General features: G+C 46.6%; 1 protein-coding gene and 1 long non-coding RNA gene across 9 annotated transcripts in view; one reads left to right on the top strand and one right to left on the bottom strand.

Annotated features, from left to right (window-relative positions):
- Positions 1-4: 4 nt before the first annotated feature.
- LOC309639904 lies at positions 5-6,463 on the top strand. The gene is made up of 2 exons (XR_014251915.1): positions 5-114; positions 5,516-6,463. It is a non-coding gene; the product is annotated as an uncharacterized lncRNA (long non-coding RNA).
- EWSR1 (EWS RNA binding protein 1) overlaps positions 6,219-21,421 on the bottom strand; it is a gene marked incomplete at its 3' end in the record, with an annotated part of 28,524 nt that continues 13,321 nt past the window's right edge. For 2 of the 8 annotated variants that reach the window (XM_082417763.1, XM_082417765.1), the window contains 12 exons: positions 20,998-21,165; positions 18,672-18,883; positions 17,566-17,746; positions 14,755-14,792; positions 14,189-14,221; positions 13,747-13,865; positions 9,692-9,821; positions 8,736-8,858; positions 8,118-8,280; positions 7,577-7,674; positions 6,804-7,056; positions 6,219-6,619 (listed from right to left, as the gene is read on the bottom strand). In XM_082417763.1, coding sequence (XP_082273889.1) covers positions 6,580-6,619; positions 6,804-7,056; positions 7,577-7,674; positions 8,118-8,280; positions 8,736-8,858; positions 9,692-9,821; positions 13,747-13,865; positions 14,189-14,221; positions 14,755-14,792; positions 17,566-17,746; positions 18,672-18,883; positions 20,998-21,165 — 1,558 coding nt within the window. Of the gene's footprint in view, positions 6,620-6,803; positions 7,057-7,576; positions 7,675-8,117; positions 8,281-8,735; positions 8,859-9,691; positions 9,822-13,746; positions 13,866-14,188; positions 14,222-14,754; positions 14,793-17,561; positions 17,747-18,671; positions 18,884-20,997; positions 21,166-21,421 lie in introns of those variants that run through there. The other 6 variants (XM_082417764.1, XM_082417766.1, XM_082417767.1 and 3 more) reach the window with 5 other exon arrangements.

Below are 21,421 nucleotides of genomic sequence, written 5' to 3'. Positions count from 1 at the left end.
GGGGCTGGAGTCTCCATATGCGGGGCGGGCCAGGGACTCGGCCCAGCCCTGAGCGGAGGCGGGACCACTGCCCCCAGGCGACCCTTCCAGCCCAGAAGTCCCATCCCCAGCCAGGCTAGTCCTCACGGTCCCCTCCACCCTCCTTGGTCTCCTGGGGAGGGGTTTGGGTGTTTCTAGTTGCTCTGCCTCCCCAGATAGTGGCCTCCCCGGGTGAGCACAAACGGGCAGTTCCCAAGACGAACTCAGGAAGCGATAGGGGCCTGGGGATGCAAGTCACCTCCGGCCGGAGTGGACCTCCTTAGGCCAGATAAATGAGGCCGTCCAGCCTTGGGTGGCGGGCTTCCTATCAGCAACGCCGGCCTCGGGGAGGGGGAGGATGGCTTCGTTTTACCCCCACTCAACCACTGGCTTCTTATCGAATGCTCTTTGTTAACCCTCAGGTTAGGGGAATCCGTTTCTCAGATGAGGACACTGAGGCTGGGGGTGGGTAGGTGGGTGGCTGAGGCCCACGTTTCTGACGCTGCGGCCCATACCCTGCAGTGGGGACAGGCCAGTCCTGGACCACCTCTGGCTATCGGGGTGGGGCATGGAATGAACAGCAGAGGCTAGGCGGCAGCCTGGCTCTGGAGAGTTAAGACCTGCTGGTTTCTTTTCAAACTGCAGAGGAGGGACCTGGCTGGGACCAGCGGGAAATCCTGCCCCTGCTGCGGCTGGGCGGGGACACCAGGCCTGGCTGGGCAGCAGCCTCACTGGCCAGGCGGGGCTGCTTTGGGGAAGCACCACCACCAACAGCCGATGCTCAGAGCTTTAATAAAGCTCCTACTGTGTGCCAGGCCAGCTGTGTACCCTTGACCTGAAGGAACCAATGAGTCACCTCTATGAGGGACACTCATGCCCAAACTTGGGCTGAGTCAGGAGAGTAGCTGGTGGCGCCGGGATTTGAACAATGACTATTATGGGAATACCCTCATTCAAGGATTGGGGCATTTGTTACCTACTATGTGCCTGACCTCCTGGTGGCAGGCTGCTCACATGCATCATCTCACTGAGTCCTCATGACCTTTCAAAAGGTGGGCTCTTACCCTAATACCCAGGTCGTGCAGGTCCCACTCTACCCTCTCCACAGCCCCCTCCATCCACTGCAGAGTGAGGAAGGCCCATGCCTAGAAGTAGTAACTAACGGCTGACATTGACATGGAGCCTACTGGGTGCTGTGTCTTTTGGCACTGCAAACCAAGAGCAAAAAGCAGAGAACAAAACAGAGCCAGCTCCCAGGCTTACAGTCTAGAGGTGGCTCCTGGGCTGCAACAGGGACAAGGCACTGGGGAGAAGAGAGCGGGGAGCAGGAGTGGGGGTGGGATGGGCCTGCAATTTTTAAAAAAATTTATTTATTTAGTATTTATTTTTGGCTGCATTGGGTCTTCGTTGCTGCGCGTGGGGGCTACTCTTCATTGTGGTGCGTGGGCTTCTCATTGCGGTGGCTTCTCTTGTTGCAGAGCATGGGCTCTAGGTGCGCAAGCTTCAATAGTTGTGGCATGTGGGCTCAGTAGTTGTGGCTCACAGGTTCTAGAGTGCAGGCTCAGTAGTTATGGCGCACGGGCTTAGTTGCTCCATGGCATGTGGGATCTTCTGGGACCAGGGATTTAACCTGTGTCCCCTGCATTGGCAGGCGGATACTTAACCACCGTGCCACCAGGGAAGTCCCTGTTTGTTTTTTTAAAAATATTTATTTGGCTGCGCCAGGTCTTAGTTGCGGCAAGAGGGATCTTTGTTGCAGCAAGAGGGATCTTTGTTGCAGCATGTGGGATCTTTAGTTGCGGCATGTGGGATCTAGTTCCCTGACCAGGGATTGAACCCGGGCCCCCTGCATTGGGAGAACGGAGTCTTAGCCACTGGACCACCAGGGAAGTCCCGGGCCTGTAATTTTTGATCAGTGAACAGTAAAGGTGAGGGAGGGAGCTGTGTGGATATCTGGAAGGAAAGTGTTTCAGGCTCAGGGAATAGCCAGGGCAAAGGTCAAGGTGGGTGTGTGCCTGGTGTGTTCAAGAAAGAGGGAGGTGGCCTGTGAGGCTGGGTGGAGGCAGATGGAGGTGGGGCTGAGGGGGCCACGCCTCTTTTGAGGGACCTGGGAGCCATGGAGGGAATTAGAGCAGGGGAGGGGTGTGACCTGAGTTAGGTCATAACAGGTTCCCTGTGGTAGTGTGGTGGGCAGGGCAGGGGCCCTGGAGGAAACCAGGTGGTGCCAATGTTGAGAGGAGTTGGATTCTGGCTGTATTTTGAGGGGAAAGCAGATAGAATGTGCTGGTGAATTGGGTGTGAAGGTGAGGACAGAGTCCCAGGTTTGGGGCCACTGATACCTGGGGAGGACAGGATTGCTGCAGATGGGGCAGGGGAAGATCAGGGTGTGGAAACTAAGTAATTATATTCTCAAAACAATGCTTTTATGTGTTCTCCTTTTACAATTTTGGGAAACTGAGGCCCAGAGAGGGAAAGGGATGTGTGTGGTCAGCAGCTGTGCAGGAATTTGACCCCTGCTCATATCTACCTCGTATCACTGCAGGGTCCTGGACACAAGAGAGGTCAGACTGAACCTAGGCCCTGCTGTTGGTCATTGGGTGAGACAGTTAAGCTCCCTGAGTCAGTTGCACTGTCTGTAAAATGGGACAACAGTAGTCACACCACAGAGTTGTGAAAATGTTATTACTCAGCCGAGTGCAGCCAGGGCATACATCCACTGCTCCTCTGAGGAGGAGGAGCCGAGGGGGGATTGTTCCTCTCTATCTCCAGTCCCCTGAGCTGTGGCCTGCCATCACAGAGGCCCACTGCAGACCAGAGACTCCAATATTCTGACTCTAGGACACATGGCAGGTGTGGTGCCCACTGGTGTGGCCAGACCCACGGCCCAGGCCATGGAGGGCCTTGGCTTTGACCCCCTCTATCGTAAGGCGTCCTCTCCTCTTCCTGGCAGGAGCAAGGGAAGCATAGACACCGCTGGTGGGACGAGAGGTTTGGGCTATGGTTGTCCTGAGCCCATCCCCACAGACCCCCCAGGCCACCTTCGAGTACAGAATGCTGTGGCTCCAGTGCAGGCTCAGGCTGGCCCTTGGGCAACGGGCACATGGCTGGATTTCCAGCCTCGGTTGCTGGGTGCTAGGGCGCAGCCTGCTGGCCTTGGTTGCAGCCGGAGGTTGGACAATGGGCTTGCGGGCAGGCCCCAGCCCTGGCACTGAGCAGCTCAGGTCCTGGCTGGTTCCATCTGATGCCCTCCAGGCTAGACTGACCTGTGAGCATGGCCCAGGATGAGTTGGTGACCCAGGGGGGCTTCAGGATGCTTTGTCCAGATGTGGGTCCAACCATGACGACTGCTCCTGCCCCGGCTGTGGGGTGAGTGACCCCAAGCTCCCCTGCGCTGCCTCCTGTGCCCCGGAGGAGAAGCAGGACCAGAAAGCCTGGAAGGCCCACTTTCCCACCAGCCTCCATCTCCCTGTGCTCACGCTCACCCTGCGCCCGGCAGCTGTTAGGAGTGGGGCAGGATGGGGCGGCTCCAGGGCCTGTGGTTGGGCCTAGGGGCGTGGGGTCTGGCCCCGTCACTGCACTGTCCTCGGCCCCAATTTCCTCCCTTGGAGGTGAGCCACTCCCTGTGAGCCTTTGTCCACGCGTAGGGGCAGAGATTGGTCTCCCACTGACCCCTGAACCTTGGCCTGGGTCTGCGGGGTGTGGTCTTGTGGGACCACGAGGGTGTGCCGGAAATTTTTATTCTAAGTGTGACTGACCAGGAGCTCTTGAGAATTGGGAGCGGCGTGAGGAACCCAGTTTCCACTCCCCACCCCATCCCCAGGCTTCAGCCAGCTCTGCGCAGCCCTTTGAGACAGGGCTTGGAACCCACGCTGCCTGAGGGCATCTGAGGTCAGTGCAGTCCAGACGTTTCTTTTGGCTGAGAGGACCTGGCCTGCCTGACGTAAGCACCTCCCCTGGGCCTAGGCGCCAGGGACGCGAGGCTGCTCCTGCGGGGGGCCTCAAGCTCTGGGCAGGAGTTAGGCAACGCCTGTCACACTTGGTGGCTGTCCCTGCAGCAGCTGCTGGGAGGGCTGCTCGTGGTCCCCTAGCTTGTGCTGCAGGCCGGGGAGGGGGTGGACCGGGCACCCAGCCCTTTAGAAATAGGATGCCCGTGGGTGGCAGGTCAGGAGGGGGAGAGCGCAGGCTCTGAGGAGCCCCCTCGGCCTGAAGGCAAGTCTCATCTCCTCACCTGAGCCACGGGGTGCTCACTCCTGCCTCAGGGGCTGATGAGCACTTGGCACGATGCAGGAGCCCGGTGACGGAGACCGGTGACGTCGTGGGAGCGTTCGGGCCTCAGGAGTGTGAACTCTGGCTCTGACACCTGCCAAGACTGAGGTGGGAGCGTTCTTGGCCCCTTGCGAGAACAGCACTGGCCTGTGTGGTGGGACTGCGGGGAGGAAGGCAGAGAGAGCAGCTCGGGTCACGGGGCCCTGAGGGAGGCCACATCTCATGGGTCATGGCCAGCGTGGCAGGAGCCTCCGGAGGGTTTCGAGAATGGTGAGGTCGGTCAGCCTCTGGGGGGTAAGGGCTAGAGGGGTGGAGGGAAGCTGGGAGCCCTGCGAGAGGGCCGTGGGAGGCATGGGTGTTTCTGGTGCTGCGTCTTGGAGAGCCTGATGGTTTGCTTTGGGGTCTGAGAGAACAGGAGTCAGTGAGGAACTCCAAGGTTCAGGATGAGGGGACAAACTCTTCCACTTGCTGAGAATGGGGTGGAGGGAGGTGCGGGGCAGGATCCAGCCCTTTCAGCCCATCAGATCCCGGGAAGAGCTGGCACTTGGGAGAAGGGTGGGCGGTCAGCCAAGCAGTGAGGGGTCAGAGGAGCCCTATCACAGCCTGGGAGCTTCTGTATTTAGAGGTCAGGCAGAGAAGGAGGGCAGCAGAGGCTGGGAAGGCACCACCAGTGATTAGGTGACATGGAGGTCGCTACTGTCTCAGCAGAGGCGAGACTGGTTGGAAGTGGTTTCTAGGAAGGGAGAGGAGGTGGATGCCGAGGAAACAGTAAAATGGCTTGGTGGCTGGATGGGGATTAATGAGGGGTAAGGGAAGGTTTTCCAAAGGTGCAAGCGCAATGTGTATTCATTTGGGAAATGGGCTGGTAATGCAGAAAAAGAAACAGGAAACCACAGAGTTGTAATGTAAAGTACGTCCAGGTGGGCTGGGGAGAGAGCAGAAGACCCGGGGTGAGTGGTCAGACCTTGGGGCCAGCAGGGTGCTGTGAGCAGTGTACCCGCTTCCCCAGGCCCTGCTCCCACTGGGCAGGGGATGGAAGGGAAAATTCACTCCAAACCCTTGCCCCTTCCCCTGGCTGAAGGTGACAATCATCTCTCCTTGAGCCTTAGGACACTAGCTATCTTTGACTGGGTGGGTGTGTTAAGGCCGAAGTTAGTTTCTTGAGCATCTGCCTGGGGACACATTTATGGATTAAGTTACAATTGCTTACCTGGAAAATGGCTTTTCCCAGATGGACGTGTTAAGAGCCTTGGATCTTTGAATGACTGAAACCTACTGGCCTGCTTTGGATACTTATGCGGCTCCAAGAAGAGACCAGACTGACCACAAGGCCAACAGGTGATGGGTCTGGGGCTCTTCACATCTCCTCCCCAACAACAGAATTGTGCTCTGACCCCGCACAAGGCAATGAAGGCAATCTTAACCAAGGCCTCCATTTTAGTCTTAGGCTGTTTACCTAATTTTCAAACTCTAACCCCATAACATCAAGGAAGCACAATAACTAACCACTACCACTTGAGTAGGAAATATAAAAACGGTTCCCCTCCTTAGCTGTCACTAAGGCAGACCTGCATCCTGAAGTGTGTGGAGCCTCAGAGGCCCACCAACTCCACCACTGCTGGGAGGGGCGTTCACAGAGGGCCCTGTGACCCAAAGCTCCCTCAGAGGGCTCCCAGCCACGGATCCCCAACACAGTGCCCCCCACTGCAAATCCGACAGACCTGGGCTATGACGTCCCCTTGAGACACGGCTCAGGGTCAAAGTGACACTCGAACCCCCTTTCCTTGCCAGCAGCACCGTGACCAACACCGCACTGTCACATCTTGACCGTTCAGATTTCCTCACACATGACGCTTGAATGAGCTGTGATCTGGGGGGTTGGGGGCATGCTCCAAGTAGATGTGCAGTGGCTGCAGAACAGAGGCCGAGAAGGATGATGGTTTATAAACATTTGGATTTTTATTTAAAAAAAAAAAAATCACAACCATGAACATTGTTACAGAGAGGCCCTCTTGGTTCTCCACAATGATAACTGAGCATGCTCACAAGGGATTCCCATTGTTTAGTCTTAGTTAGTTAAACAACCATCTTTAAAAGAAGGAAAAAAAAAACTCGGCACACTACCATTTAACTTGTTTTAATGTTTCTTCACAAATGGTGAAAAATACTAAAGTACAGACAGGAATAATCATAATGTTGTGGCCAACATTATAAATATGGAATTATAAATTTAAAACATTTTCTGGTTTAAAAAATAAATCTGGTAGTCAATGCAGCTCTGCGGGGTCTCTGCGTCTAGTAGGGCCGGTCTCTGCGTTCCTGACGGTGCTCGCCTCTGCAGGGCAAAAAGGAAAAAGGGGCAATGTGTTAAAATGGGGAGAGGAAAGGAAGCCCTTCCACAGCCCTGAGCTGAGCTTCCTGCCTCATTCGCACAGGGTGGGTGAGACCTGCTCCAAAGATGGGAATGGCCTGCCGCCCAATGGGCCCTGTGCTCCACAGCTGATTCTACCACCACATACTTATCCATTTTTCCAGGTCCTCCACGCCCGCCTCTTCTTCCTCCCATCTGTTCCATCAAAGGTCCAGGGGGTCCCCCAGGGCCACCTCGTCTTCCTCCACCAAAGCCACCACGGTCCATGCCCCGGGTGCCACGGAAGCCACCTCTGTCTCCACCACGGCCACCTCTGAACATTCCACCAGGACCACCTCGATCCATGAGGCCACCTCTTCCTCCCCGCATGCCACCAGGGCCACCTCTGCCACGGTCACCGCCTAAAGGTAAGGGAAAGTACAGGAGAGGCCAGCTCAGTGCTAAGACAGAGAGAATGGGTGAATGCAGAGGTCCCCTCAGGATCTGCTGTCTTCCCCCAGAGCAGAAACGGATACTTACTCACCCGAACACAATTTAGAACTGATGATGGAACTACAAGTGACCCTTGAACAACAGGTTTGAGGTGCATGGGTCCACTTATACATCGATTTTTTTTCCACTAAATATAAACTACAGTACTACATGATCTGAGGTTGGTAGAATCTGAGGATGTGGAACCACAGATATGGAGGGAGGGCCAACTAAAGTTTTAAGTGGATTTTTTTTGACTGCACAGAGGCCCGGCGCCCCAACCCCCGCATTGTTCAAGGGTCAACCGTGTAACTTAAAGAGCCACAGTGCCACAGTGTCCAGGGCTGCACTTGCTGAAATCACCAACCTGGTCTGGGCAGCTGAATTTTGTTTACCAAGCCCACCAAGTTAACACAAGAGGTTTAGTGCCAAGAAGCTGAGGGTACCTACCCGGGGGTGGGAAAGGTGGTGGGAGGAAGCCTTCAGGCTTTGGGGCCTTACACTGGTTGCACTCTGTTCTCCACGCAAAGTTCTGGTTTCCACACCCCCTGCATAAAGTTACATCACAACAGTATCACTTATTGAACAAGTGAAGGCACCACCTGAGCAGAAACCACCATAATCACTGAATCCCGGGGTCCAACACCACTAAGAGGATCAGTCCACAGAAAACGGCTTTTGAGCCGTAGCCTCAGGCAGCAACACACCATAGCACCAGAGTTTGATCCAGCAAAGTGTCTGTACAACCATGTGGGCCTGAGTCGAATGGACTGTGACCTTCTCCCGAAGGCTCCAAAACAGCCGGTAAAGGACCGACTAGGCCACCCCCGCCACCCCCAGCAGAGCCATCAGGGTCATCATTACGCTCCTCCGGATGAAAAGAATCCAGCAGGCCTCTCCAGAATCCAGCAGGCCTCTCCAGAATGGGAATGGGGCAAGATGTAGGGAGACTGCACTAGTAGGCTATCAGTGTGCCCGGAGAAGTACATACGGATTGGGGCACTGCCAGTCTCCAGCTCGGTGCTGGACGTTTCCTCCTCCAGACGGGTTCCCTCGGGAACCGCGGGGCCCTCTTGGTGGGAAGCCTCCTCTGTCTCCTCCACGGCCTCCCATGCGACCCATGGGTCCTCCAGGACCTCCTGGGCCTCCTGGACCTGCAATAAGAAAGCATAAACCACCTCTTTGCAGCACCAGATGTGCTACAGGCATACGTCTCATGAAGGGACTCAGAGATCACAGCTGTCGCTGCCCCATCACCTGGCCCATACTTTCCCACAGACCCGAGGGCTAGTCACTGTCGTCACTGCAGTTAGCTCCACAACAACTTGAGGAGGGCAGATGAAGAGAACAGCCCAGGGCTAAACCCCAGGCAGCGTGGTTCCCTGGGGATTCCAGCCTCCCTGACCAATCAACCCATCCTCTTCTTTTTCTTTTACTCCCACCAACTTTTACCGTCAGCATCCAATAGTCTAGTATCGATTCTACACACCTTTTCAGTATTGCTAATGGGCTTGCCTTCACTCTAGAAACCAAGTTCCTCAAAGACAAGTGTACTAAAAAACTTCCAAAGCAACACAGAAACAGCTCAGAGACAGTATCCAGTAAATACCTCCTCGGAGCGGCGGCGGCATCCCTCTGCCCTCACGGGGGGGCATTCCTCCCCGCATGCTGTTCATTGGAGGCTTCTTCCGAGCAAGAGAAACTTTAAGTTTGCTCCCTTGAAAATCCTTCCCTGAAACAAGATTAACAGAACGCCAATTACTCCCAACCTCCAACTCTTAGTCCCCTTGAGGGACTAGGCAAGGTTAGATGACTCCTTTCTCACCAACCCCACCCTATTATCAAACCAACCATTCCTGCTTCATCAAGTGTGCCCACCCATGATGTTCCCTAAGATTTTTACAGGCAAGGCCAGAAAAGCCTTTAAAAGAAACAAACAGAAAAACAAAAAATAGGGTGAGAAGCAAGGACAAGTAGAGCAGGAAGTGGCCAATAGAGGAGAGGCAGAACTTTCTGACACTTTAAAGTTGGTTTTGTGTGAAGTGAAATTCCAGGATCAATGTCAAAGCCACATATATGCGTAAATGCAAATGTATACGGCTGAGATGTCTGTGGGACTTTCTGCACCTCTGACATCTGTGCTTAGAGAAGAATGACAACTTTAGCATGAGGCTTTGAACAACGACTGAAAGTAAGGGATCTCTTAACCCATGGTCAGTGCCCGGGCCCTCACGTGGCTGAGGGGAGCGCGACAAGCACTTCCCAGCAGCCATCCAGTGCTCCTCCAGGAGAAGAAAGAGGGTCTTCTTGCTCCTTTGGCTCTTGAGGTCCTCCTTCCTGCCATGCCCTATAGCCACACAGAGGGAGAACCTATCTGTCCCTGGTCCCTAGAACCACTTTAAGAGAACAACATTCTAACAGCCAGAATTAAATACATCAGAGCAAGACCCTTTCTTAACCCACAAGCTGACACAGGCAACACTTGCTACCAGACCCTCTGTGTGCCCCAGAGGAGGCAGAGCTAAGAAGGCTAGGAGCACACCCTTGTTGACCTAGGGTTCCTACCATCAAACCACTCGACAGCAGTTTTGGCAGTTGGCGGGTCTTCATAGGATACAGTAGCATCGCCTTTGGGCTTTCCTGTTTCCTTGTCCAAATAGATATGGATCATGGGTTGTCCAGTCCTCTTGTTTATCTAGGCATAAAATAGCATAATTAAGCTGTGACCAGAATATACTAGTTTTCAGGGGAAAAAATCCATGTGAAATTTTTTTCCCCATCCAAGTTCTTTAAACTGTCAAAAGCAGTAAATTTTCCAGACACACATTCAGAAGGATGTTGTTATAGTTTATCTCTGAGTGGTGGAATTATGGGTAACTTATTTCCTAAATAGCTACCACAACTCTGTACTTAGAAGACTTTTCCTCTTAGATGTGTTTCATCATAAAACCAAAATAGGTTTTATCATAAAACCAAAGTTCCAAATTGTGTAAATGAACAGTACAGGTCCCACTCCTTCCCCAGCCACCTTTTCCTGTGTCCCTGCACCTGCCCCAGCACCCTGTGGGTCACACTAACAGGCACCCAGTGAGCAGCCACCGACTCAGTCAGGCTTTGGTGCCATCATATAAGACACACATCACATAAAGTAAAAATTACCCTGAAAATCATTAAGTACAACATACAGGGCTGTGAGTGTGCTAAAAGGAGTCTTGATTATCTCAAGTTCAACACAGCCAGTTTTTCCTCCAGAGACAGAACAGGTGACTAGTTTTTCAGCTCAACACCAGATGCAAGTGGCTTGAATTCAAGAGCCACACTGCACAAGAATATGGCTTTATGTGTTTTTTGCATATGATCAAACTCTCATCTGCATTTATAAATAAATTATATATATATATATATATATATATGCTGATACCTATGTTTCACATAAACACTGAAAGGAAATGTGGCGAAATAGTGGTATGAATGATGGGGTATGTCAGTTTAAAATCTGTAATTTTACAAAACTTTGATAGTAAACACTGCTTTCTTAACTACAAATAAACCCCACATACCCAAATAAACAACATATAAATCACAAGTATAGAGAGAAATCTCCTTATATGATTTAAGATTTACCAAAATCGCTGAATCAGAAAATGCCATTCAAAATAGACCATTAACTAAAAAATAAATCTAAAAATAAAATAAAGATCTGCAAAACTTTTAAGGAGATTGGCTTCACCAAAGACCTAATAAATGGAGAAATACAATGTTAATGGGGAGTGGGGGGCGGGGAACTACTCAGTACTATAAAAATATCAATTCTCCTCAAATTCTTATAGATTCGGTGACTTCCCCGCAGTGGTTAAGAATCCGCCTGCCAATGAAGGGAACACGGGTTCGATCCCTGCTCCAGGAAGATCCCACATGCCATGGAGCAAGTAACCCCGTGTGCCACAACTACTGAGCCCTCACGTGCAGCAATGAAGACCCGATGCAGCCAAAATAAATAAATAAAATTCTTACAGGTTCAGTAAACATCCAATAGATTTTTGTGGGTTTTTTTGCCGCTCTGCACAGCATATGGGATCTTAGTTCCCTGACTAGGGATCAAATGAGTGCCCCCTGCAGTGGAAGTGTGGAGTCCTAACCACTGGACGGCTAGGGAATTCCCCCAATTGGGGTTTTTTAAGGAACTTCATAAACTGGTTCTAAAACGTATGTATATATACAGAAGAGCAAGGAGTAAACAACAAAACATTTCTGAAGAAAAAGAATAAAATGGAAGAATTTGCCTTACTAGGTATCAATATTGAGCACAGAGTAATTAGCAGTGCTACTAGCATAGGATCACGCAAATTAACCAAGTATACAAAACAGCCAAGAAACAGCTCCAGGTAGAGGTGTACTTTCTATGTGAAAGCATTATATACCACCAGGGAGAAGATGGCTCTTTCAAAAGATGTTGCGGAATAAAAGGTCTTGCAAATGGAAAAAAATACACAAACCAGTAAGGTAATGACCTCTAAGTTCAACTACAGTAAAATTAAGAACTTCTACTCATCAAAAAAAAAATGAGTAAGTGGGCCACAGGGAATTCCCTGGCGGTCCAGTGGTTAGGACTCTGCCCTTTCACTGCTGAGGGCACAGGTTCAATCCCTGGTCGGGGAACTAGGATCCCGCAAGCTGTGTGGCACGGCCAAAAAAAGAAAAAAGTGAGCCACAAGCTGGGAGACCTGTATTTGCAACAAAGACAAGAATCAGCATTCAGACCATAAAGAACCACTAATAAATCAACAAAGGACAAACAACCCAATGAAAAATGCATACAAAACACAAACAGGTATTTCAAAGAAGATAGTGTGCCATTATAACATTATTAATGATCAGGGAAAAGCAAATTAAATTACATTTCCATTTTCTTCTACCGGATTAGTGAAAGTTAAAAAAAAAGGTGATTCCCAGTGAGGGTGTGGCAGGTGTGCAGTCAGAGTGCCAGTGGGAGTCTAAGCTGGTCAGCCAGACAGTTATTTTGAGGTTAAACACTGTACACATCGTAAGAACCAGCAGTTCTACACCTGGGCATAGTGGGTTCTCATTATCCGTGGATTCAGATTTGCAAATCTGCCTACTCATCAGTATTTTGCCTACCAAAATCAATACTTGTGGCACTTTTTGTGGTTACTTGCAGACATGCACAGAGCGTGAAACACATGTTGCCAGATGCACATGTTCCCAGCTGAGAAGGAACAAGATGACGCTCTCCCCTCTCATTCTAGCTCTCTCTAGAAATGACCAGAGGACAGAGACCGGGAGGATGGGGCAGTGTTCTGTAAGAAGCTCTGGCTCTGGGACTAAATGGATGAATATGAATACCAACTTGGGCAAGTCTCATTTCTGAATCTTTTTTTCTTTGTAAAATAAAGTGAGTAGGATCTATCAGGATGAATTTTTTTAGAATTTATGATTATAATATATGAGATGTGTATGTGTATATGTGTACATACTTCCCCCAGGGACAGTGGCTCAGCATTCACTAATTCAGTGTTTATAGTGATTTTATAGAACTTAACTACCATGAATAACAAGAATCAACTATATACACAATAGAGAAACTAGCACACCAGGAGATAGGTACAAGGACATTCAATGGAGCATGGCTTATAAACTAAAAAGTTAGAAGCAGCCTGTTAAGAGAATTTACGAATAACTTGTGATATATTTATGAATGAAATACAAGATGCCCAGACTTTTGAAATTTTGACCTAGGGACCCCCCCCCCCCACTTCTCAAAATCCCAGTTTCTCTTAGTTTTCCTCATCTAATTAATAACCCCACCACCATTACAGCAGCTCAGACCAAACCGTTCTAGCCACACTAGCTTCTTTGAGTTTGCCAGGCAAGCTCCTGCCTCACTATTCCCTCCACTATTCTGAAATTATTTCCCTGCTCCTAGTGGCTCTGTTCCTCATTTTATCCCTGTTCTATCTTGCTGTATTTGTTTTCCTCCCTAACAATCACGATCACTGAACATAGCACAACTATATTCCTTTTTACAGTATGTTCCCCACTATATGTAAACTCCAAGGGTTCTTATCTGTTTGTTCCCAGTATACTGCCTTACAGTAGTGTTTAATAAATACTCTTCAAAATTATGTAAAACAAAATATTACTGAGGACACATCTATAAAGTAAAGAAAGGGAATGATAAATTTCAGGATGGGAGTTGAGAGAAGGGGTAAAACTGGGAAGGGAAGACATATACCAGGTACTTCAAAGGTACTCATAAAGCCGTACTTCCTATGCTAGGATATGGATACGTAAGTGTTCATTATTTTTAAAACTATGTCATATTCTATATTTCACAATAAGTAATGTTCACGTTAAGTAGTCTTACAATTAACATGATAATTATAAAAATGACCCTGAGTTATCAAGTATGCTTAATGATGTTTAGCTTTTCTTTTCTATAAAAAATTTTTGTTTTTTGCTTTTTGTATTTTAAGGAGCAAACCACAATATGGACAGTCCAGAAGGAAAAGTCAAGCAACTTCAGAAACTCTCGTCAATTCTCTTTAAAATGCTCTGTGGTTGAAAGATCTGCCAAATCACATGGTCACGCTTTTACTTACCTTGACAACTCCACACTGCTTAAAGAAGTCTGCCAGATCATCTAGAGTCACATTGTCACTTAATCCTTGCACATAAATTGCACTGTTGTCACAGTCTTCATCTGGATCTACAGGTGGGCCTTCCAGAGAAAAGTAGACAAAGGGAGTTATTGTCATGTATCCATAAGGGCTTATTAACCAATGGTCACTACTGCCCACTGGTATTCATCACAAAGCTAAAAGAACTACCAACCTTACTAATAAGAATGACACGGAACTCTTGGTTTACTTTATTTTTGTTTAAGGTGGTTATGAGTAGTCACTCATGATAAAGGAAGCCCCAAACTGCTCTTGACAGCAAGAGTATCCCATTGATTTACCAGGCTGTTGAACCCCAACACGCACTTGCTTCTGTGCTATTCATTTATAAAGCACAATATAAAAAACAGGAATTCGGAATTACCTAAATCAAGATCTGGTCCTTCGTCCATGGGTCCTGCCAACCAGGAAAGATCATATAAAATACCGTTAGTGCACGTCTTGCAAGCTACAAACCTTACAAACACACATAGCTATCTACTACACCACCATTTGATGGGGCTTCATTAAATTCAAAATGACCCGCACTGCTAAAATGGAGCAGTGCCCCTTTAACATTTGTGAAAGGTTTGCTAGGGTTTGCTTTTTCTTTGCTGGTTTGCTTTTAAACCATTAACCAAATACACTCTCAATGCTTATGTGCCAAATTAGTGTTAAATTTAAGTCAAATTTTTTCCTCCAAATAAACCAAATTTTAAAACTGTATTCTCCCCCATATTACAGAAGCAGCTGCTCAATACTTCAAGTTACCCTTCGTTTTGTAACCATAGGTTAACCTTATTACCCCTAAGACAATGCCGGCAGTACCCATTAGTCTCTTTTGTATAGATCATTTTTAAACCGCTTATGAAACTAATATAAAATTATAGTTTTCTAAAAACTGACGGTATTTTTTTTAAACACTATCCATGGTAATACTCAAAAACTTACCACCAGGCTTATTGAAGCCACCTCGCTCTCCAGCGCTGCTGGGGGGATAAACGAAGAAATGAAGGCCTTTCCCTTTAAAAGCCAGTACCGCTCTGAGCCTTGGGGGGGCTCGTGGGGAAGAAGGGCACTGGCTAAACACATCTCCAAACAATGCATCTCTCTCATCTTGTCACTATGCCTTTCTTCAGGGCAGCTCGCTCAAATTTCCTTTATATACAACCTTGCTCGTCTGATTGTACACACCACTGTGGTTGGTTCCTTTCATTTCAGGGGGCTGGTATTAATAGTGCAATACTTGGCAAACTGGGGGAAAAAATACATCCCAAACACCCACCCCGTCAGCTGAAAAACAGGGAGAGCTTGGTGTGGAGAGAAGTAGCAAGCTGGGGTAACTGCTGTGATGAATCTTTTCATGTTCATAAAGGTGCACCCTCAACCTCTCCCAGGGGAGAGCCAAGTGAGGCCCCGGGCTTCCTAACAAGTCACAGTATAATAAAGCAGGAGACACCAAAGTAAAGGCCTACAACACACACCAGAGGACGCATCCAGCCGATCTTCAGCATAAAGCCATACATTTCAGGGCACTAATGGGTTTAACAATCGCTGTGAAAGGAGAATTTACAACAAATACCAAGGCTCCACGGACTGGGGGTGCAACTTTATAGACATATCAGTTGAAAACAATGACAATGGCAGTATAAAATCACCGCCTTACACATCTTAAAGGGGGAAGAAATATGAATTGGGCCTTTTTGTTTTTTAAAAAATTAAATAAAGGCAGCTCCTCAGTGGGAGGCCCTGAGCTTTTTCTAACCAGTATTGCACCTTTAATACCTGAATATACAATTTCAAGCTGTTGCATGCAGCTTTGTTTCCTTTTTAAAAGTACACACCATAAAATGTTCTCTCTCTTTAAACACAAAAGTTTACACTTTAATGTTACACAATTCTAGAGTATTATACCTCCTCTGGTTCATTACCAAACAACAAGTATGCAGTTACCAAAGTTACAGAAGGATTCCATTTATACAATGAATACATTTTGTTAAAAATATTCTATGTATATTTTTCCTCTCCATATGGACACCGTGTCTAGTCCCACTTTTCATTATGCTGCCGGCTGAGTACTGAGTACGGGTACTTTTTAAGTATTGAAGTGTATACAAGGCTCTCACTTTGTAACCTGTAGCATATAAATGCGACAAAGCATGTTAAAAAGTTTCCACGTTTAACAGCCAACGAAAATATCAAAATACTGAGGCAATGAAAAAGGGCATGTTAACAACATTGAGTGCCTTACCTGCAGAAGACACTGAAAACCATCACCACACCACAATAAAAAAGAAGGGAGAGGGGAAAGCCCTTGTCCTGTCCCCAAAGGATCCAACCGACTGCTTCACAGTCTGTTGAAAAACCTATGAGGAAAGCCATGATGTTTTCTATGGCTTCAGGAGAGACTTCTCACCCAGAAAGAGGGAACCCCTCTACTAGCAAAGTCTAGCAAAATTAGTAGAATTATTACTTCTGGAGAATTAAAATGAATAAACTTGAAATTGGTTTTGCAATCAAAAAATACTAAGGATTCTAGGTGATTGGAAACGTGATGATAGTGATTTCAAGTGTCTACATCTACTTAAAACATCCATAAAGAAGGTGAAACCTTTATAATGGAATGACATTCTTCAAATCAGAATATTAATTTTACTTTATACCAAATTATTCATAAGTTTTTGCATCTTGTAAAATGACTTTCTTCCAATAAAGATTTCACCGAAGACTTTTTAAGTTATGCAGAATATGCAAAACAGTATTTTAAACCAGTATTGTTCAATAGTAAACAGACTGCTAATGTAAAAAATAAAGACCAACTTTTTAATGTATTTAATCTTGAACTACATTTCTAAAGAAATTCTATTCAGTTTTTCCTTGAACCTACAGTGGCACCAAATCCAATTTATACTTACATTAACATTCTGCATAACTTTTTAACTATTTATATAGGGACAGAACACACACAGAACTAAGCCTTCTGGATTATGTTAACCAACATTATACCTCACCTTCATCAAAGTATAGACACCAGAAAGGGAAGAGGGTATGGGAGAAGGGAGGGGAAGGGCAGGCACAAGTAGCAGGGTTATGTTACTGATCTAAACAAAGTTTTCTAAACCAGATTGTGCCATAAATTAAAATGGTCAAACCGATTTAGACTTCTCAAAATCTCCAATGGGAAGAGTGATCCCATAATTATATACGTTACTCTTCAAAAAGCTATTGGACTTCTTGTGTACCAGGTGCACCTCAGGCCATAGTTCAAGGGTTATGGGACCAAGATCTTCATCATTATGTTCAACAGTTCCGAGTACAAAAAGAAGTTGGGGACAAACATTGTGGAAGACAGCTGCATTCCTTTTTTGCAGTATATATACCAGGTATTTCAAGACAACCATTCAGAAGCAATTAGTTAAATACCTAGGGTTGTTATAAGAGTTGTGTGTGTTCCATCCCAAGTCTATTACCCACAGAGGCTTTTGACCTCTGGAAACCATGAAGGGAACTGAAAGCTCTAGTTTCAAAACCATTCTTTGTTCTCCCCATCCCAACCAAGTAGATTGGCACTGAAAAAAGCAAACTGCCTCTATAGATATGCCACAGAGATGACATTTCCATGTTTTGGAAGATGGCTTGGGCTCATCAGATTATCCATGGAAATGCAGAAATAAATTTCTTATGTCTTTCAGTCCCTTCTTGCCATTGAAAATCCTATGGATGAAACAAAATTAGGTAAAAGGAGAAAAGGTTTGCTCTTACCCCATTCCACCGCGTCCTCCTCCCCGCCCACCTCTGCTCATGCCTCCACGATCAAATCCCCCTCTTCCCCTGCCCCGGTTATCAGGGCCACTCATGCTCCGGTTCTCTCCTGGTCCGGAAAATCCTCCAGACTCCTGCCCATAAACACCCATGCTACTGGGGTGGTCCTGTCGGAATGAACCTGAGGAAAGAGTCACATCTGTAAGCCGTGGACCAGCATTTACACCACTGCCTGTTGTACTTTCTCCTGGAATCATAGAATTCTCAACTGCAAGGCACAAACCAAGGTACCATCTTCTTTACACCTGATTAAGCACCCCTGATCAGCGGGCTTTTTAAAGTTCAACAAGAACAGCTGGCTCATTAAGGCTGAAGTAACCTCATATAGTTCGTCTAGAATAGACCACTCCCAAACAAAAAAAGGACTCTGGTCAACAGTTTACAGGGTTCTGTATCCTAAGATGTCTTTAAAAAGTTGCTTCTTTAAACCACACTCAAGAAACAAAAATGGAGCCAGGTTTCTTGGGGGTTGCTAAGGGGTAGTCTCCATCAAGTAGCACTACTCATCTCATTGTCATAATGAGACATACTCAGAATGGAATTTAGTTAAAAGACAACAACAATCCAGGTAGAGATTAAACTGTGAAGACAGTTTTTTGAGTTTTTGGTTGCTTTTCCACATAAAACTGTAAGCATTCTGTGAAACTTTTTTTTGTTTGTTTTATGAATGTAAACAAAAACAAAACATAGCATTTTGTTAACTATCAAAATTGCAGTAGTCTTCAATAGCTACCTGCTCACTCTCTCTTAATAAGCTGGGGTGGGCAGGCCATAAGAAATGCTGGCTTCACTCACTGCATATAACCTCCCCAAAGAGAGCAGGGCTGGCAGTCTACAACGTTTTCTCTGGTCAGTTACAAACTCTCTTTTCTTGTAAGGCATACTAATAACAATTAAATTGGAGAAAAGCCAGGATATTAGCCAGGATATGATACCTTCAAGATGCATCCTGGAGTTCAAAAGTACACAATAGTAAAGAGCATTTCCCCATTTCAGAAACTCCAAACATAACCATTCTTATTTGGTTTTCTCTCTTAGCAACTCACTCTGCTGCCCGTAGCTGCTGCTCTGTTGGCTATATTGACTTGGAGCCTGGCTGTAGGATCCAGTTTGGGGGGGGTAACTAGTGGGCGGCTGCTGCCCATAGCTGCTTTGTTGACCATAGCTACTCTGTTGTCCATAGCTGCTCGGCTGCCCATAGGTGTTCTGCTGGGAGTAACTGCTCTGATCATAACTAGTCGGCTGTGTAGAAGAATAGCTGAAAGTAAAAAAAAAAAAAAAAAAAAAAAAAGAGCTTGTTAGAAAGGAGAGACTTGTTATTTCTTCTAGTCCCCTAAACATGAGACATTAATAGTACATGGCATAGAAATCCTTAAAAATGCAGTTACTTTCTACATATTAACATACAATGAATTTAAAATAAGCAAGTATTTTTGTATTCAGAATAAAGCTCTGAATGGAAGGGAGAGGATATTATTAAAAACAACCCATCTATAAAATGTACAACCCTAGAGCATCTCCTTTACCCCCACCCTCATTAAAACAATAGTTATTCTCAACCAAATTCAAGGCAAATTCGGGAGTTTAGGTGCTTCCTGTATTAAGGGAAAAATAGGCAGATGTGCTGCCAGGGAAGGTTGCCCCAGCAAAAAGGCACTGAGAAAAATGAGGCAGTTAAGTGCGGTATTCAGTTCTAAGGCTGCCTCCGATAATTCCCTTGAGTGATGACAATTTTTCTGAAGCTAAAAGGCCACTTGGTGTGTGTTTGGCCATTTTTCTCTTGAGGATAAGTCTAAGTTTCAAATTGCTTTGGTATGTATACAGTTTCAAACTTTCAGATATGCCTGATCATCTACAAAATCTGGGCATTAATAAAGAAAAGATGGACAAGGAAATGTCAGTATCAAGGCGTTGTATGAAAGATGAGTTATTACATTGATATTCATCTTCACACATGTCAACTACAGGGCAGGGAAACTAAACAAAGATACATTCTTACACAGAAATAAAGCTTGAAAGAACTGGTATTAAACTCTGGATGAACCATGATAATGAAAAACCAAAAAGACAACACATTTTACAATTTTAATTCTAAGAACAACAATTTTAAGTATCACCACCTCCCTCACCACAGCAGTAAGTATTCAAAGGCCTCTCTTCACACCAAGTGCACCTATTCCACTAGCCAGATTAAGTGCTCTCAGCATGACAGCTGTGGGTGGGCCCTGTGGAAGAACTGCTAGAGCCCTGCCCACTGCTGCTCCAAGCTGAACAGAGACACTTACCAGTCAGCTGTATTTGCTCATAAGCCTGCTCATGTCTGCTGTACTTTAATGTATAAACCAATGAAATGAGTACAAAAAGGGGAACTGTTAATTCTACCAAAACTAAGTTAACACTTTAGGACACAATTCAGACAATTCATTTGAAAACTTGCATCAAATTAAATGTGAGAACTTGCAGTTCTTCCTCTACTTTAAAGAAACCAAAACTGGACATTGTAGCTGCTGGTGTGGTTAATGTACGACAAAATACAGAACAAGTAAAGTCTTAGTCAAAAGGAGGGGCCTTGGCCTAACCGTTAAAAGGCTGGTGCATGGACTTCCCTGGTGGCCCAGTGGTTAGGAGTCTGCCTGCCAATGCAGGGGACACAGGTTTGATCCCTGGTCCGGGAAGATCCCACATGTCATGGAGCAACTAAGCCCGTGCTCCACAACTACTGAGCCTGCGCTCTAGAGCCCACGAGCCACAACTACTGAGCCTGTGTGCTACAACTACTGAAGCCTGCACGCCTTGAGCCCGTGCTCCGCAACAATAGAAGCCACTGCAATGAGAAGCCCACACACTGCAACGAAGAGTGGCCCTCACTCGCTGCAACTAGAGAGAAAGCCCGCGCGCAGCAACGAAGACCCAATGCGGCCATAAATAAATAAATAAATGTATTTTTTTAAAAAAAAAGCCTGGTGCATGAATGAACCTTTAAATATAAAATGATTAAGGTGAACTTTCTTTTTTCGAAAAAATAATGCCCTGCACTTTACCCAGCTCGAATGCATGGGAGAATGTGGCTTCTATGGTTCTGTTTACCTGCTTTCATTGTTTCTCATCTGAATAAACTAAAAGAAAAGAATTAAAAGAAAAAACCTAGAGTGATAAAAACGTATTTAGAGAAGAGTTTTTGACTGTCAGGCACTGCTATCAGAACTTAGGACTGAGGTTTTAATGTACAATATGTGGTCAGGCTTATCACTGGGAGAGTCAGATAACGTAGCCCACCTGAGGAAGCAGAAGCAAGCTGGTCAGCCTGAAAAAAATCTGTTTTGTTATTCTACTAGCTCACTGGCCACAAGAACAAGAAATGAGAAGACTGACCTGGTAGGAGGATAGGATGGTGGTGCTGTGACTGGCTGCATGGGGTAGCTCCCAGGTACCTGGGGATAACTGTAGTTACTCTGTCCATATCCTAGGCTGGGCTGGTTGTAACCCCCTGTGCTAGATTGAGGTTGACTAGTCTCAGCGGGTTTGTTACCATCCTGCGGTCTAAAAGGAGAAATAAAAAAGTGAGACTTCTTTTTTCTCAACCACAAAACTCTTGGGTAAGAACTCTACAATCTATGAGCAATAAGCAATGTTAGTATTGAGCTTGGAAATATATACAATTGCAAAGTGAACTACATCAAAACCCAATGTCAGTCCAACTGTTTCTGCTGGAAGACAACACTAAAGATGGGGGAGACTTCATCTCATCCACAGAAGAGACATCAACATGCTCCATTCATTCCATATCAGCAGCTAC

The sequence above is a fragment of the Balaenoptera physalus genome (assembly GCF_965194825.1).
Source record: "Balaenoptera physalus genome assembly, chromosome: 12".
Lineage (NCBI taxonomy): Eukaryota > Metazoa > Chordata > Mammalia > Artiodactyla > Balaenopteridae > Balaenoptera > Balaenoptera physalus.
Note: the sequence above shows the minus strand (reverse complement) of the source record. Positions and strands in the feature narration are given on the sequence as shown.